This window comes from Cololabis saira, chromosome 15 (assembly GCF_033807715.1).
Source record: "Cololabis saira isolate AMF1-May2022 chromosome 15, fColSai1.1, whole genome shotgun sequence".
Lineage (NCBI taxonomy): Eukaryota > Metazoa > Chordata > Actinopteri > Beloniformes > Belonidae > Cololabis > Cololabis saira.
Genome location: NC_084601.1, coordinates 42362998 through 42381799, shown reverse-complemented (window position 1 = coordinate 42381799; position 18802 = coordinate 42362998). Strand labels below are relative to the sequence as shown.

The 18802-nt window shown below is 42.1% G+C and overlaps 2 protein-coding genes across 2 annotated transcripts in view; one reads left to right on the top strand and one right to left on the bottom strand.

Moving 5' to 3' along the window:
• Nucleotides 1–1673: 1673 nt before the first annotated feature.
• Nucleotides 1674–12837, bottom strand: LOC133460956 (zinc finger protein 665-like). The gene is made up of 4 exons (XM_061741670.1): nucleotides 12817–12837; nucleotides 12382–12528; nucleotides 3040–3212; nucleotides 1674–2955 (listed from the first exon to the last, which is right to left on the bottom strand). Exons 1-4 carry the CDS (start codon nucleotides 12835–12837, stop codon nucleotides 1875–1877), a joined length of 1422 nt encoding a protein of 473 aa, XP_061597654.1. The 3' UTR covers nucleotides 1674–1874.
• A 4735-nt stretch (nucleotides 12838–17572) lies between these two features.
• Nucleotides 17573–18802, top strand: part of LOC133460955 (zinc finger protein 665-like) — a 210970-nt gene continuing 209740 nt past the window's right edge. Inside the window, exons 1-2 of the mRNA XM_061741668.1 lie at nucleotides 17573–17593; nucleotides 17945–18001. Of these exons, the coding sequence (XP_061597652.1) occupies nucleotides 17573–17593; nucleotides 17945–18001 (78 nt within the window). The remainder of the gene's footprint in view (nucleotides 17594–17944; nucleotides 18002–18802) is intronic.

Here is an 18802-nt window from a genome sequence, read left to right as displayed (position 1 = left end):
GGCAACCAGAGATTATTTACATGGAAATTTAAATGTTGCACCGTAGTTTGTCCGTAGTGTAGTGGTTATCACGTTCTCCTAACACGCGAAAGGGCCCTGTTCAAAACTGGGCAGAAACATGTATGACTTTGCAATAACATTATTTGGACTTGGAAAACCACTCCAGTCCTCTACTTGGTGCTCAGGACAGGAAGGCCGACCATCTCTTTCTCACGCAGAAATGAATTTTGTTGCAGTTGTTGCAGACCAAAAGCCAATCATTCTCCATCCACCTACACTTTAAAATGTCCAACTTTATAACAAAAAAGAAACATATTAATTACCTGCCTTTAAAAAAAAAAAAGAAAAAAAATATTTTCTAGATTGTTTGTTTTCACACCCATGACATCTCTGTGGTGGATGTTTTTTTATTGTACCACAACAGGACAACTTATATAAAGCCATACATTTATTTCTAATATAATTAATATGAAGATAACGTCAAAGCCAATGTGCAAAGACTCGAAGAAAAGGAAGAGATAAAATATTTCTCAGAGAATAAGTCTTTCAGAGCAGCCAGGAGAAAACCTGCAGTATCCATCTTGTTGTCAAGACTTGTAGCAGAATGTTTTACAGGATTTTTTTTGTTATGCCCGCCGACTTTGCTGGTCAAAGCATGTCAATTTCTGTAGTGTAGCGGTTATCACGTTAGCCTAACACGTGAAACGTCCCCTGTTTGAAACTTGGTGGAAACGTGAGACTTTACAGTGTTGTGATATTTTTACTTGGAAGGCCGACCATCTCTTTCTTGCATTGGGTCTCATGCAGAAATTAATTTTGTTGCAGTTCCACAACTGTCAAAAAGAAAGTCATTCACCTATACTTTAAAATGTCCAACTTTACAGGAAAAAAGAAAGATTAACTGCCTACTATAAAAAAAGGGAAAAATTGTTTTTTCACACCCATGACATCTCTGTGGTGGATGATTTTTTATTCTACCACAATCGGAAAACTTATATAAAGCCATACATTTATTTCTAATATGATTGATATTGTGCCACAGGGGAGGTGCTGGTTCAGTTAAAGAGTCATTAATGATTGTCGAAGGACAATCATTAATAATTTATAAAGTAGATTATTTATCAAATTGAATTATCAAAATGACTTAATCAAAACAGGGCACCAACTGATGTAATCAGGAAAATGATAACTAAACAGCAAAAATCAGTCTCAAGGTAGATTATTCTTCAGAATAATAGTGAAGGCCTTTGCAAAAACAGTTGTGACAAATATGCGTAAAATAAGCACAAACAACTTCTCTCATTCAAATTAATCAGAATTTATTTTCACAAGTGTCAAGAAGATGGTAAAACAACACTTAGGAAATGCGTGCATCTGACTTATTACACACACACACACACACACACACACGCATCTAGAAATATTTGTGTGAGAATGCCCGTAATGAATAAGATTGTACACGGAAAATAATGTATGCTTTTATGTATAGATGAATACAGGGTAAATAGTGTTTATATAGAGGGACATGTAACTGCAAATGGCAATAATCACCCAAGTATCCGCAGATTAATACTCATGTATACCACAATATGTTTACACTGTGTAAAATTGTTAATATGAATTTGTGTAACTTCTCGATCGATCAAGATTTTTGACATCTAACAACAAGGGTCTATGTGAAAACATGGTATTGAGTTCAAGGGGAAGGAGAAGTTTTTTTACTTCCTACTTCTTTTTGAACATGTCAAAAACAATCTCTTGCATTCATTGCTCAAGTATGTTTCTTTCAAACTAAATTGACTAAACTACATTGGTGGATTTTAACTGAACTCTCAAAATAAATGATATCACCACTGATTACAAATGTACACTTTTTATCCAGTGTGAATACGTTGATGTCTCGTCAATTGATCTTGCCGGGCAAAAGCCGCTCCACACTGATCACACCTGTAAGGCTTGTCTCCAGTGTGAATACGTTGATGTCTCGTTAGCACACCTTGCTCTGCAAAAGCCGCTCCACACTGATCACAACAGTAAGGCTTGAATCCAGTGTGAATACGTTGATGTCTCGTTAGAACACCTTGCTGGGCAAAAGCGACTCCACACTGATCACAGCTGTAAGGCTTGTCTCCAGTGTGAATACGTTGGTGACTCATCAAATGACCTTGCGTGCCAAAAGCCACTCCACACTGATCGCATCTGTAAGGCTTGTCTCCAGTGTGAATACGTTGGTGACTCATCAAATGACCTTGCGTGCCAAAAGCCACTCCACACTGATCGCATCTGTAAGGCTTGTCTCCAGTGTGAATACGTTGGTGAGTTGTAAGATTACTTTTCAGGGCAAAAGCCGCTCCACACTGATCACAGCTGTATGGTTTCTCACCAGTGTGAATACGTCTGTGTTTCGTTAGATCACTTTGCTGGGTAAAAGCCGCCTCACACTGATCACACCTGTAAGGCTTGAATCCAGTGTGAATACGTTGGTGTCTTGTCAAATGACCTTGCTCAGCAAAAGCCGTTCCACACTGATCACATCTGTAAGGCTTGTCTCCAGTGTGAATACGTTGATGTCTTGTTAGCACACCTTGCTCTGCAAAAGCCGCTCCACACTGATCACACCAGTAAGGCTTGAATCCAGTGTGAATACGTTGGTGATTCGTCAAATCACCTTTCCGGGCAAAAGCCACTCCGCACTGATCACATCTGTAAGGCTTGTCTCCAGTGTGAATACGTTGATGTCTCGTTAGAACACCTTGCTGGGCAAAAGCGACTCCACACTGATCACAGCTGTAAGGCTTGTCTCCAGTGTGAATACGTTGGTGACTCATCAAATGACCTTGCGTGCCAAAAGCCACTCCACACTGTACGCATCTGTAAGGCTTGTCTCCAGTGTGAATACGTTGGTGAGTTGTAAGATTACTTTTCAGGGCAAAAGCCGCTCCACACTGATCACAGCTGTATGGTTTCTCACCAGTGTGAATACGTCTGTGTTTCGCTAGATCACTTTGCTGGGTAAAAGCCGCCTCACACTGATCACACCTGTAAGGCTTGTCTCCAGTATGAATACGTTGGTGAGTTGTAAGATTACTTTTCAGGGCAAAAGCCGCTCCACACTGATCACAGCTGTATGGTTTCTCACCAGTGTGAATACGTTGGTGAGTCGTAAGATTACCTTTCACGGCAAAAGCCGCACCACACTGATCACAGCTGTATGGTTTATCACCAGTGTGACTTTTCTTATGGATCTTCAGGTTTGATGAAGTGGTGAAGACTTTCTCGCAATCATCACAGCAGTATCTTTTGGGTCTTCCTTTATGATTCTGTAACAGAGAAGATGACTGACATTATCTTGGCTGCATTATCAAAAGCCTTTGCAGTTTCAAGTATGGAGCTAGAACAGTGTCATAATTCACAAATGCACAGAACAATTCACACATGCGTAGGACAAGATACACAAATGTATTTTTGATGCACACACAAATATAACCTGATTTACAAACGTTTTTTTATTTGTGAGCTGAGCTGGATTTATGTGTGACTTTTGAGACTCCCCTGACGTGACTTGATTAACAAATGTGTTTTTTTTTTTTTTTTTAAACGAAAGGATCTGCAACCAATCAGATGTCTTTGTTTCAACCAATCATAAGAGCGCCCAGCACGCTCTTATGGGGGACGATTTACTCGTAAACCAATCAGATTAAAGTGCGGATACACCTGCTGTTTGAGCTGCGTCGCGCCGTTGGCTTAGAAAAGTGATTCAATATTTCGAGTTGGTGGAGTAAAGACAAATAAACAAGACAGCAACACGGGATGGAGAGGAGATCACTGCTCTGCTTTTCTTGTGATCTCGGTAAAGAAAACAGCGTGATCGGAGATGGTTTGTCGGGCCGTTCAACCAGAGCCGCCGGGAGACTAGAGAGCTCCAAGTCCTGCCGATTCAATTCAATTCAATTTTATTTATATAGCGTTTAATACAACAGATGTTGTCTCTAGATGCTTTCCGGAGATCCAGAACATGAACATAAACATAAACCCCTGAGCAATTATTACATAAACAATGGCAGGTAAAAACTCCCATAGTGGGAGAAAAACCTTAAGCCAAACAGTGGCAAGAAAAACTCCCCTTTAGGAGGGAAGAAACCTTGAGCAGGACCAGGCTCATAAGGGGGGGACCCTCCTGCCGAAGGCCAGACTGGGGGAGTCGGGAACGTCAGCAGCACATAGCAGTCATGTGGAGTGCAGCAAATGATGATGAGAAACAACTGAGATATTTATGTATGCATCACCACCCACTCGCCCCCACTAGGTAATGAAGCCTATAATCGGGGACCAGAGAAAGGCAGTTCTGCCGAATGATGTTTAGTGGAGGCAGACATTATCTCATTACAGATATGATTTAACAGAGGATTCCTAAATTGATTCATACAAAGATTGGATTTTTGTTTCCAGTTCATTAGAGCGTTTTTCTTTGCGATACATAAGACAGTGAGAACCAAGTGAGCCAGGTTAGATTCTATTTGGATGTCTCCCAGGTGACCTAGTATGCATAGTGTGGGGCACACTGTAATTGAGCCATGTGGATAAATCCTCACATCTCCATTCAGAACTTCTGTACCGGTGCACAAAACCATGAAGCATGTATACAATTATCAGGGGTGTTCTCTGTACACTGTGAGCAGATATTAGAGGTTACAAAACCCATCTGGAACATCCTTTGTCCTCTATAATGTATTCTGTAAAGAACTTTGTACTGTATAAGTTGCAAGTTTGGATTCTTGTTAGGGCCCAAGCACTTACAGTGCGAAGGCCCTATTGTATCTGTAGGAATTCTCGTTATTCTTCTTTCTTCTGATGAAATGAGGGCCTTTTTGCCCCCCTAAACGTGCCCCAAAAGTCACCAAATTTTGCACGCAAGCCAGGCCATGGTTTGCATTAATGGTCGTGGCAAAATGGCTCAACAGCGCCCCCTAGAAAACTTTGTGCTTCAAGCCCCACAATACGGTTTGACGTACATGCACGAAAATCGGTACACACCTGTATCATGGCGCAACTTAAAGAAAAGTATCTTGGCCCCATGGCCGAAACCGAACAGGAAGTCGGCCATTTTGAATTAATCGTGTCATTTTGGCAAAATTTATGCCATTCTTTCGGCAGTTAGTACGGCCTGAACTGTAACGTGCACCCAGGTGTGTTATACATCAAAATGTGCGTCTCTGTCCTGTGACAACACACATTACTTTTCTCTTTCAAAAGCGTTACCGTGGCGACGCTAGATGCCAAAAAGCGTGCCAACCCTTCATCTGATTGGTCCATATTTAGATAATTTCACTAAAAGTCACCAAATTTTGCATCCAAACCAGGCCTGGCGATACATTTGATATTTCATGGTTTGCATTAATGGGCGTGGCCTAATGGCTCAACAGTGCCCCCTAGAATACTTTTCTCTGCCATGACTTTTGAATGGCTTGACATAAAGACGCGAGGGTGGTGTCATCGGACTCAGTATTGAGTCCTTGACCATAATTGGTGAAAATTAGCCCCGCCCCTTCTTCTGATTGGTTGTCCCTATTTTCTGCTATAACTTTTGAATGGTTTGACATAGGAATTCGTGGGTGGTGTCATTTCTGATATGCTTATGGGGGACGGTGGACATGAGTGCGAGGGCCCGTTCATCGCTGCTTGCAGCTTTAATTCATAGTGAAATTATTTAAACATATTTGTGACCAAGAAAATTGGTTATTGTTAAAAGAGAGGTCAGCCGCAAATCGGAAGAGAGACTATCTATCTTGGACATTAACCTGTAGAGATTCGATAGTAATTTTGGGGTGTTTAGATTAAGTAACTATTTTCTTAGCTGGAAGTTGCAGATCCAGTTGGTTGAGTTTATTTTTTTTTATTATTATGGACTTAAGTTGTTGGTATTCTAAAAATGTGTTACTGCTAATTCCATAGGTACAAAATGTCCACTTATGATTATATGTTGTAGATAATTTATTTCATTGGTCTCTCCATTGAGTAAAGTTTACCATCTTTTTATCATTTTTCAAAATGTCTTGGTTGTTCCAGATGGGTGTGCGATCACATGGAAACACTAATGGTCGGCATTCAGGTCATGGTTTTCCAGTTCCTTTCATGGTTTTCCTGAGCCTTAGCTTAACAGTGCCATTAGTTCGTTCCACTAGGCCTGCATTTTGTGATTTATTTTTTTATTTATTTAAAAGGGACAAAGCACATTGATTGACATGAGTTCACATGTAAATGCGCCAGATTTAGCCATACAGGCTAATTTACATCTGCATTCCCTGGCAGGTTGATGGCATATGTAAAAACACAAACTAAAACCTTAAAACACAGAGTACAAACATTTAGTAAAACCATGACACTCCGAATAATGACAGACAACATAAAAGAATTATAGCTAACAAACACATTAGCTCACATAAAAGCACATAAACACAAACAGGTATAAAAACAATAAACTGAGCCCTATACCAGATTATGACAGCATGTTTGATTGTCTAGTAACCACTGTTTTATGTTTTTAGAGAATGAATGAAGAGATGTGATGTTTCTTAGATGTACGGGTTTAGTGTTCAAGGTACAAGCTGCTCGACACGAAAAGGCCGACTGCCCAAAGGCACTTTTCCTATGTGCAGCTCTACAATCTCCTCTGGTGGCAGCTCTGGTAGATGAGTTTTGAATTTGTTTAATAAACTCATTGAGAGGAGGGGGGGCCAGACCATGAAGAATTTTATAAACAAGTAAAATGTCTGCAAACTTAACCATATTTCCCCAGTTTAAAAAAACATATTTAGTTAAAATATTACAATGATGATATAAATTAGACTTATTGTCCAATGTTTTCAAAGCCTGCTTATAGAGTTTTTCCACTGACTGTAACACGGTCCTACCTGTCTGCGACCAGCTGGTAAGACAGTAGTTCATGTGCGAGAGAATCATAGCGTTGATGTATAATTTTGCAGCCTCAGTTGTTAAATTATTCCTGATGTGTTTAAAATTTACCAGATTAAATTTAATTCTATTCACAACTTTTTTAACTTGGGTTTTAAATGTGAGTTGTGAATCTATTACAATGCCTAAATATTTGATCTCATGGGCTATTGATAATCTTTTCCCTGCTACAAAAACATCTGGATCTCTATTTGCAGACTTTGAAAAACATACATACAGTTTTATCAACGTTGAGGAGTAAACGAGAATTTGTCAACCAATTAGTGATATTGATCATTGAGGCTGTTAGTTCCTCTGCAGCTTCCTTCTTATTTTTAGCATGTAGATAAATGACTGTGTCGTCAGCGTACATCTGACAAATTACCGTAGGTGGACAATAGTGATAGTGATAGGCACAGTGGTTCTTCAGGTTGATACCTAGATGTTTAGCCATGTTTTGGACTACAGTGTTCACAAAGTGTGCACCATTATCACTCCAAATTAATCTTGGAATGCCATGTTCTAGAATTTTGTGTTTGCAAACGGCTTTAGCTACTGTGAGTGCGTTAGCTGTTTTGCACTGAACTATTTCAACCCATTTGGATAAGGAGTCAATTAACACTAGGCAATACTTGTATTGCCCACTTCTGGACAGCTCAATGAAATCCATACGGATAACTTCAAATGGATAGGTCCCTTGGGGACACTGACCTCTTTTAGGCCTCATATTGTCTTGCGTGTTGTATCTGCAACATGTTAGGCAGCTCCTACAAACATTTTTTAAAGGGTATTTAGTTTAGTCCTGGTGATGTACCATACCCTGCCTCCCTCCCGTTGTATTTACAAAAGTCTTTTAAAAAAAAAAAATGAAACAAATTTTGGGATAAATTCCGATGCTAAACTACACATAAAAAAAACTCACTAAACATTAAACACAAACTTCAGATCATCTATATGTGGGTTTGTGTGTCAGTGCATATATGTAAATTATTTCTCCTCAAACTACACTAACCAAACTCAATTGGTGCATTTCAAATGAACTCCCAAACTAAATGATGGCAGCACTGATCACAAATGTATATATTTTTTCAGTGTGAATAGGCTGGTGTGCACTCAGAGTTCCTCTTTTTCGAAAAGGATTGTTCAACGGGTTTGTTTCTTCTCCATACAACCCTTTCTGTCTAAAATGTCACTGATATGCATTTGACAGTAGGCTAATGAACATGCCCTTTTACTGTATTCTAAAAATACAGCAGTGCTCATTTTACGGGATGAAACCCAAACTGTTGAAGCTGTCAATCATCAGTACGTGATTTTACGACAGACAAAATAAAGAAAAAGGATTGACATGTTTCATACTTGTGTAAAAGTCAAATCCAATCATACACATCTCATACTCACAATGGCAAGAATAACATTTCTATACAATCAAAACATACAAAGACCTGGTCAAATACAGTATTGCAAAAATAATCTGCAACCATTCGAATGGTGAATTAACCCAATTTGACAATTCTATGACACCACGTTGGGTAAGTCTAAGCCTCCCCAGTCTTTGGATTTTTGTAATGTCTTTAAGCTAATACGTGGAGTTTTATTTTTCCACAGGAATTTTGAAACGTATGAATCCATTGACTTAAAGCAAGAAGGAGGGGGTTTGGATGGTATCATTGAAAAAAGATATTTATTTTTGGTAAAACCATCATTTCGATGGTGACAATTCTCCCCATCAGTGAAATGGAAAGAGAGTTCTATCGGGTAAGATCATCCTCTACTTTTCTTAAGAGCTGAACATAATTTAGTTTTATTAACTCTAACAGTCTAGGGGAGATGTTTATGCCTAGATATATAATGTTTCCTGATTGTAATTTAGGAGTGGCTGTATTCTGGAAATTGCAGTTGATGCACAAAACTGTGGATTTGGACCAGTTGATAAAGTAGTCAGACAGAGATGAAAATCCATCTATAAGTGCAATTGTCTGTGATAGTGAGGTTTGTGAGTTCTGGAGGAAGATTAGTACATCCTCAGCATAAAGACTTATTTTGTGATCTAATGCTTTGCATTGTATGCCTTGAACATGTTGGTTTTGCCTAATAAATATCGCAAATAGTGAGGGAGAAAGAGGACAACCCTGTCTGGTACCTCTTTGCAAGTTAAAGCTTGTTGAAATTTGATCGTTTGTCCTTACACATGCCTTGGAAGAGCTATATAATATCTTTATCCAAATTATAAAAGATTTACCAAACAAATTTGTGTAAAGTTGCCAATAGAAATTTCCAATTTATCCTCCAGCTCTCCCGAGGGGAATCCGAGGCGTTCCCAGGCCAGCCGGGAGACATAGTCTCTCCAGCGTGTCCTGGGTCTCCTCCCGGAGGGACATGCCTGGAACACCTCCCTAGGGAGGAGGGACATGCCTGGAACACCTCCCTAGTAGTGCTGGGCGGTATGACCAAAAATTTATATAACAGTATTTTTTTTTTCATGCACAACTGGGTGTTAACCACATTTTCTAATGATTTGGAAAGGAATTGCTGGAGTAAATTGGCTTAAAATGGCCTATTTTACTGTCATGAGGACGAAATATTGTAGAAAAACATTAATGTCCACACTAGTATACAGGTTTGCATGGCCTCACAACATTTTTTTCCTCAATATTGCGATTGCGATTTAATATGCGATTATTTTTTTCAAGGTCCTGTTCTCATGTATTTTTCAACTACACAAGCAATAAATCAGTCTGTTTCAAGTAGATTTTCACTTGAAATAAGTAGAAAAATCTGCCAGTGGAACAAGATTTTTTTGCTTGTAATAAGAAGATAAATCTTGTCCCACTGGCAGATTTCCCATTGATGAAATGACATAAGGGATGGAAAGGGGGGATGGCAGTTTTACAAGGGGGATGATTTTGACCGTATTTATTTCGGGAGGGGTGATTTTGACCGTTTTTATTTCAGGGGGGGATGCCATCACATCACCCTTCATCCCCCCTAAACTCGAGTACTGCTCACAGGGAACTCAGAACTTCTTCATAAATAACTCAAAAATCACAGAGAAAAAAAAAAAAACACCAGCAAACTAACAAACAAACCAATAAAGCTCTCAGAGTTAATAAAACAAACCAGCAATGAACAACTCGCAGCTGTTTAACTTCTCCTCCTGATGAGCTGACGAGCTGCAAGTGTGGTTTAAGGCTGAATTATGGTTCCGCGTTACTCCAACGCAGGCCCTACGCCGTAGGTTACGCGACCTGCAGCGTAACCTACGGCGAAAGCTCTGCGTCGATTTAACGCGGAACCATAAATCAGGCTTCACAACGCGACTCACTGTGCACCCGGCTCGTGCTCCTCGCCGACTCCGCGCTCATATATTTAATAGATTTATAAAGCCCATATATTTATAAAGCCTCACTTGGCCGAGCCCTAACGCTGAGGCCATGGTAGATTTAGGTTACACGCGGACACGCAGCCCTGTTGACTTTTCCCTGCCGGCTCTGCTCACTCGCAACGTGACCAGATCACGTGACTGGTCAAATCGCAGCCTTTGCGGTTAGAAAATCTCGTTTCGGAACAAGTTCCCCTGTGTCATGTTCTGGAACAGTTGTGGGAATTTCGTTTTCAGCCATCTTCACCCACATGTGTCCGCTGTAAACAATGCAACTGCTAAACAGTCCCCTCACAAACAGTGTCCAGCGGCGCTACGTTCCGCCGCGCGGCGCTCCCAACGTTGTGTACGCTACTCACCGGTATTACGGTATATGAAAAATTCATATCATAAGAAAAATAAACACCGGTATTCGGTATGAACCGGTATACCGTCCAGCACTACTCCCTAGGGAGGATCCAGGAGGATCCGGTACAGATGCCCAAGCCACCTCAGCTGATCCTCTCAATGTGAAGGATCAGCGGCTCGACTCCGAGCTCCTCCCGGGTGACCGAACTCCTCACCCTATCTCTAAGGGAGCGTCCAGCCGCCCTGCAGAGGAAACTCATCTCGGCCGCTTGTATCCGCGATCTTGTCCTTTCGGTCACTACCCAAAGTTAATGAGCATAGGTGATGGTAGGGGCGTAGATTGACCGGTAAATCGAGAGCGCTTTTCAACTCAGTTCCTTTTTCACCACGACGGTCCGGTACACCGACCGCATAACTGCGGACTAGGGCTGTAACTAACAATTATTTTAATAATCGATTAATCTGTCAATAATTTTTTTGATTAATCGATGAATCAGATAAAAACTAAACAAAAAAACATTAAATTCCAACCATTCGAAAACAAAACTGGCAGTGCAAATTCAAAGTGCAGATAATCTTCAGAAGGTTCACAAACAGATTGCTCCTTGAACATCCCTGAGCTTTTAAAGGATTAATTAAAAAAAAAATAAATAAATTGACTAACACAAAAAACATACACATGTATGCTTTACATCTGCCAAATATATAAAAATTAGTGCACAAAAGAGGTATACTTTGTTTAAAAAGGGACTTGAGCTGTCAGAACAATAAATAAATTTAAAAAAATTAAAAAAATACAAATCAGAAACAGGATTTGTTTGAACATTACAATTTGTTCTCTCACTGCCTTCACTCAAAAAACTAAGGATCTTACCAGGAAGTTCTTATTTCTAACCTAAAAATGCCATTACACCTGATAACACACATAACCTAAAAGGTTAGGTGTTTTTCCCACGTGTTTCAATTGAACTTCCATTTGTTTTAAGTTAAAATTTTTATAAGATTTTGAGTTTTGGCAGTGTTCAAAATAAAATGATGTATTGGAGCACATCAGACACCAGTGCTGCTTGTTTTATCCATGAATGACTACAGATCTAAATTTTCTGCCTTTTCTTTTAGTTAAAACTGTAGCGGGAACAGATGTTTAGAGGAACCTATGTATGTACCGGGTTAGAGCGGAACATATAGGAGAACGGACCACAAGAATATAGCGTGGATTAAAAATAAAAGTTAAGCACTGAGCTACATGTGTCTCCCGTCTGGGCCATTGCAGACTCATTGCCTGAGCACGGCATGTTACTAGAACCAAACAAATCTGCGCCCTCTTTCTTCTTTTTATGTGCGCGGCGTCAGCGCGCTGTGCCGCATTAAATGTAGTCGAAATACCTCAACATCAGCTCCGCGACTTAAGGCTGATTTATGGTTCCGTGTTACACCAACGCAGAGCCTACGGCGTAGGGTACGCAGCGGTTGAGTCGCCGCGTACTCTACGCCGTAGGCACGAATGAACGCAGGATACGCGTGACGACAACGACGCGTACGCGTTCTGAACTGCAAGTAGAACTGAGCCCTAACTGATGACGGTTGGATTCTTCCTGATGTTGGTCCTCAAAGGCCTTCAAGAAAGCAGCTCAGCGTGAAGTCAAGACACTAAACTGTGGTGTTTGTTTCAAGATAACGGAGCCTGGAAGCAGGTTTACCTTCCTCTTCCTCAGCTTGGAGTCGTTGAGCTCCTCCTTGACGGTAATCTCCTGCTTGGGCGGCAGAAGTTCCAGCTCCCTCTCCTTGGCTTCTCTCAGCAGCTGCTCGGCGGTGATCTGCACCTCGGCAGGAGCTTCGTTCTTCACCTGAAACACCACAAACACCCTGAAATATCTCTGCAGGAGCTTCGTTCTTCACCTGAAACACCACAAACACCCTGAAATATCTCTGCAGGAGCTTTGTTCTTCACCTGAAACACCACAAACACCCTGAAATATCTCTGCAGGAGCTTTGTTCTTCACCTGAAACACCACAAACACCCTGAAATATCTCTGCAGGAGCTTTGTTCTTCACCTGAAACACCACAAACACCCTGAAATATCTCTGCAGGAGCTTTGTCTGTGTCTTTTCAGAATCCAAAGAATTGAAAGGACAATCAGGATCTTGTGTTTCATGCCGTCACCCTGAGTCAAAAAAAGCAGTAGTGCCAAGTAATGTAGCAAAACCAAAGCTGGAGTTATGATGGGAGACATTCCTTGGTTGGAGGATTTGAAACACTTAGCGCCGCTCCTTTTAAGAGTTCCACCTCCGACCAAACGGGACAGCTAATCACAACAATGTTCATGCTGCTGCTGTAAGACAACGGAAACCTCCAACCTCAGTATGTGTTATATGTCCTTGAATAATGTTTGATGGGTGATGTTTGATAATATCCTTGAATAAAGTTAAAGTTTTTTATCTGTGCTGTATTTTTTTGTGCCAAGGGACTGCAGACGCAAATGATCCTAAGGCTAACTCTGGTGCAATGCATCACATGTTTACATTTATGTTTTTAATTGCACATGGTCCCTCTCAAATAAGATTTAAGTAAGTAAGTAAACTCTCTGGTCCTGGTCTGGGTTTAGGGGGTCTTGACACCAAGTTTACCGACGACTGATATGTTTTCTATGCTGTTGACTGCACATTAGTGCCCCCCCCACCAACTTTGAAACATGTTTTCTCCAGATTTCAGGCAGAAGAACCCGGATGTGATCAAAGTTCTGCTGAAACAAAAACTAACCAAACTAAACTAAACTCTGCCAGAAGTCTGGATTAGGGTCGCCACCCGTCCCGTAAAATACGGAATTGTCCTTTATTTGAGAAAAAAGTGTTGCGTCCTGTATTGAACTAATACGGGACGCGATTTGTCCCGTATTTTCATTAACGCCCCGTCTGTCGCACACACATCAACACTAAATTTAACAATAATCAACAAAATAAAACACAGGAAACATTAAGGCCAGAAAAATCTTTGTGGCGGGACAACAGGACCTGCTGCGTCTGTGCCAGATCTTTATATATTATTATTATTATTATTATTATTATATATGTGTGTGCCAGACAGCGGGGAGGACTCGGGCTTCACCTCCAGGTCGGGGTTGGGAATTAAAAGTTGCGTTCCGTATTGAACCAATACGGACATTTATTATGCTCTTATTTATTGATGTCATAATATACAGATGAAGGTTGGAACATTTTAATATATTGCAAAACGTCATTCGTAGTAAATTTAACTAAAAGGAGAAACAAATATATTATTTCCCACTACATTCAAAGTGAGATAATTCAAGCCTTTATTTGTTATGATTTTGGTGATTATGGCTCACAGTTTATGAAAACCCCAAATAAAAAATAAATTAGAGAATATTTTATGAAATCAATAAACAATTCCACCATCAAAATTATAACAAATAACGGTTTAACATATCTTGCTTTGCATGTAATAAGACTAGGTAATATATTAAGTTTCACCTTTTAAATTGAATTACTGAATAACTGTTACACCATATTCTAGTTGAATTATTGAAATAAACTCGTTTTTACACCATATTCTAGTTGAATTATTGAAATAAATTAACTTTTACACCATATTCTAGTTGAATTATTGAAATAAATTAACTTTTACACCATATTCTAGTTGAATTATTGAAATAAATTAACTTTTACACCATATTCTAGTTGAATTACTGAAATAAATTAACTTTTACACCATATTCTAGTTGGATTATTGAAATAAATTAACTTTTACACCATATTCTGCTGTGCTGAGCTGGTCCAGTGTTCCACGACCGGGACGAAAACCGCATTGTTCCTCCTGAATCCGAGGTTCGACTATCGGCCGTAATCTCCTCTCCAGTACCCTGGCGTAGACTTTCCCCGGGAGGCTGAGAAGTGTGATCCCCCTGTAGTTGGAACACACTCTCCGGTCCCCCTTTTTAAACAGAGGGACCACCACCCCGGTTTGCCACCCCAGCGGTACTGTCCCCTTCCTCCATGCAATGTCGCAGAGGCGTGTCAGCCAAGACAGCCCTACGACATCCAGAGACTTGAGGTACTCAGGGCGAATCTCATCCACCCCCGGTGCCCGGCCACCGAGGAGCTTACGAACCACCTCAGTGACCTCGGCTTGGGTGATGGATGAGCACGCCTCCGAGCCCCAACTCTCTGCTTCCTCAGTGGAAGGCATGTCAGTCGGGTTAAGGAGATCCTCAAAGTATTCCTTCCACCGTCCGACAATGTCCCCAGTCGAGGTCAACAGCTCCCCACCAGCACCATAAATGGTGCCGGCAGAGTACTGCTTCCCTCTTCTGAGGCGCCGAACGGTCCTCCAGAATTTCCTCGAGGCAGACCGAAAGTCCTCCTCCATGGCCTCCCCGAACTCCTCCCAGACCCGAGTTTTTGCCTCCAAGACTGCCCGAGCCGCGGCCCGCTTGGCCTGCCGGTACCTGTCTACTGCGTCAGGAGTCCCACCGGCCAACATAGCCCGGTAGGACTCCTTCTTCAGTCTGACGGCATCCTGTACTTCCGGTGTCCACCACCGGGTTCTAGGATTGCCGCCACGACAGGCACCGGAGACCTTGCGTCCGCAGCTTCGAGCCGCCGCGCTGACAATGGAGGCAGAGAACATGGTCCACTCGGACTCGATGTCCCCCGCCTCCCCCGGGATCCGAGAGAAGTTCTCCCGGAGGTGGGAGTTGAAGATGTCCCTGACAGAGGGCTCAGCCAGACGTTCCCAACAGACCCTCACAATCCGTTTGGGTCTGCCCGGTCTGTCCAACCTCCTCCTCCGCCAGCGCATCCAACTCACCACCAGGTGGTGATCAGTTGACAGCTCAGCCCCTCTCTTCACCCGAGTGTCCAAGACATGCGGCCGAAGGTCAGATGAAACGACAACAAAGTCGATCATTGACCTCCGGCCTAGGGTGTCCTGGTGCCACGTGCACTGATGGACACCCTTATGCCTGAACATGGTGTTCGTGATGGACAAACTGTGACTCGCACAGAAGTCCAACAGCAAAACACCACTCGGGTTCAGATCGGGGAGGCCGTTCCTCCCAATCACGCCTCTCCAGGTATCACTGTCATTGCCCACGTGAGCGTTGAAGTCCCCCAGTAGAGCGTGCTGAGTGAGTATGGAGTCCGGGGCCCTCTACTAAGGGCTGTCCGGTCTCTGTATGATCGAAGCAGGAGTCTGGTTCGCATTGCCGGCAGTAAGTCAGACTTGTTCCCGGTGCATGTTGGACTCCGGCAGGGCTGCCCTTTGTCACCGGTCCTGTTCATAATTTTTATGGACAGGATTTCTAGGCGCAGCCAGGGGCCGGAGGGGATCCGGTTTGGGAACCTCAGGATTTCATCTCTGCTTTTTGCAGATGATGTTGTCCTGTTGGCTTCATCAGACCGGGACCTCCAGCATGTGCTGGGGCGGTTTGCGGCTGAGTGCGACGCGGCAGGGATGAGAATCAGCACCTCCAAGACCGAGGCCATGGTTCTCGACCGGAAAAGGGTGGCATGCCTTCTCCGGGTGGGTGGAGAAGTCCTGCCTCAGGTGGAGGAGTTTAAGTATCTCGGGATCTTGTTCACGAGTGAGGGAACAATGGAGCGTGAGATTGACAGGCGGATCGGTGCAGCGTCCACAGTAATGCGGTCGATGTACTGGACCGTCGTGGTAAAGAGGGAGCTGAGTCGAAAGGCGAAGCTCTCGATTTACCGGTCAATCTACGCCCCTACCCTCACCTATGGTCATGAACTTTGGGTAGTGACCGAAAGGACAAGATCGCGGATACAAGCGGCCGAGATGAGTTTCCTCCGCAGGGTGGCTGGACGCTCCCTTAGAGATAGGGTGAGGAGTTCGGTCACCCGGGAGGAGCTCGGAGTCGAGCCGCTACTCCTCCACATTGAGAGGAGTCAGCTGAGGTGGCTTGGGCATCTGTACCGGATGCCTCCTGGACGCCTCCCTAGGGAGGTGTTCCAGGCATGTCCCACCGGGAGGAGACCCCGGGGAAGACCCAGGACACGCTGGAGAGACTATGTCTCTCGGCTGGCCTGGGAACGCCTCGGACTCCCCCCGGAAGAGCTGGAGGAGGTGTCTGGGGTGAGGGAAGTCTGGGCATCTCTGTTGAGACTGCTGCCCCCGCGACCCGGTAACGGATAAAGCGGGAGAAGATGAGCGATGAGATGAGTGAGTGAGACCATATTCTAGTTGAATTACTGAAATAAATTAACTTTTACACCATATTCTTCACCTGTATATTCTACATCTGGGCTGATGTGGACATACATACATACATACATACATACATACATACATACATACATACATACATACAGACATACATACATACATACATACATACATACATACATACATACATACATACATACATACATACATACATACATACGAGGATATTTCAGTTACTATATGGTTTTTCTGTCTCTACAGTCATGAAAGTTCAACGCTATTAAAGCACTTTAAACTTTAAATCAAAGCGTTTAGTTTTTTCATATAAAATAAACACATTTTTATGCAGTTTAGAAGTTTTGGGTCTTTTTTTTTGCTCCTGCGCTGCTGAAATCAGGGCGTCCCTTATTTCTATTTGTGAAAGGTGGAAACCCTAGTGTGGATTAAACTAATTAAACTGAATTAATCCATCAATAAGAACTTATTCCACTAATTCATATGAATGTGAGCCCGACACCAGCCCCAGTTTGACACAGAAACAGTTTAAAACGCTAAGACTTCATGACTAAAACCCGTGCCCTGTCCAAACCCTGCTTAGCTTAGCTTAGCTTAGCTTAGCTTCCCTAAGCTCCGGGTTTCGTACCTTCGCCACCTCGGGGATCCGCTGCTTCCCTGCCGCGGTGGACGCCATGATCCTCGGTGTGTCGGGTGTTCGAGCCCCGGAATATCAAACCTGAGCGGGTCAAACAGCAGCTTTTAACGATACATGGTGGTCTTTATATATATATCTTTATATATTTATATCTATGTATCGCAGCAGCTCCACGGGGCGTCCTAGTTTATATGTCTATGGTTTGTAGAGCAACATTTGCTAATAAAGTTTTTTAAATAAAGGCTCCATAACCCGGAAGTGCTGCCGCCATGATTTCCAACGGAGTCCTATGGAAGCGTCGCCTCTGTTTTATCCACTGCTCTGGTTCAGACCAGAGAAACTCCCGTTACATTGAAGATTGGAACATTTTGGAAGAATGGAGAAGGAGAAGGAGAAAGACCAGGACCAGGACCAGGACCAGGTCCAGGACTGTCCAGATTCCATCTTTTCCTCTGCTGGTCTGCAGGTCAGTGTTCGGGTCCACGTGGCCGCTCCTTCTGGGTTTTTCTGTCTGCTAATCAGTACTGGAGTTGTAAAAAAGAATCAGGGGGGATGGTGGATTTTATCATATTGGGACAGATAATTTGTGCTGATTACAAATAATATAATATATTACAAATAATAGCAGTGACCAAAACACCTGCAGAAATACTGCAGGAATGACATAGCAGCAGTTAAATGCAGCCTTCTGTAAGCTTTAAATATCCACTGGGCTTACATCAAATACATCAAAACACAACAATAAAAAACAGTTTTCCGAACTTATCAATATGACTCTGTCCTTCACAGGATAAGTAAAATGGATCACTGCAAAAACTCTAAATCTTAACAAGAATATTTGTCTTATTTCTAGTTAAAATGTCTCATTTTAGTAAAAAAAAATCTCATTACACTTAAAACAAGACTCATCACTGGAAAAAACAACAATTTTCACCTGTTTCAAGTAGATTTTCACTTGAAATAAGTAAAAAAATCTGCCAGTGGAACAAGATGTTATTGCTTGTAATAAGAAGATAAATCTTGTCCCACTGGCAGATTTTCCTACTTATTTCAAGTGAAAATTGTCAAATAAGTTATTTTTCTGGTGATGACTCTAAATGTTGAAATAGCAGTAAAACCACATTCATTGATGAAATGACATAAGGGATGGAAAGGGGGGATGGCAGTTTTACAGGGGGGATGATTTGGACCGTTTTTATTCAGGGGGGGATGTTTCTTTATTATGGAAGCAAAGATAAAATTAACTTTCAATCAAAAATCAGAAAGG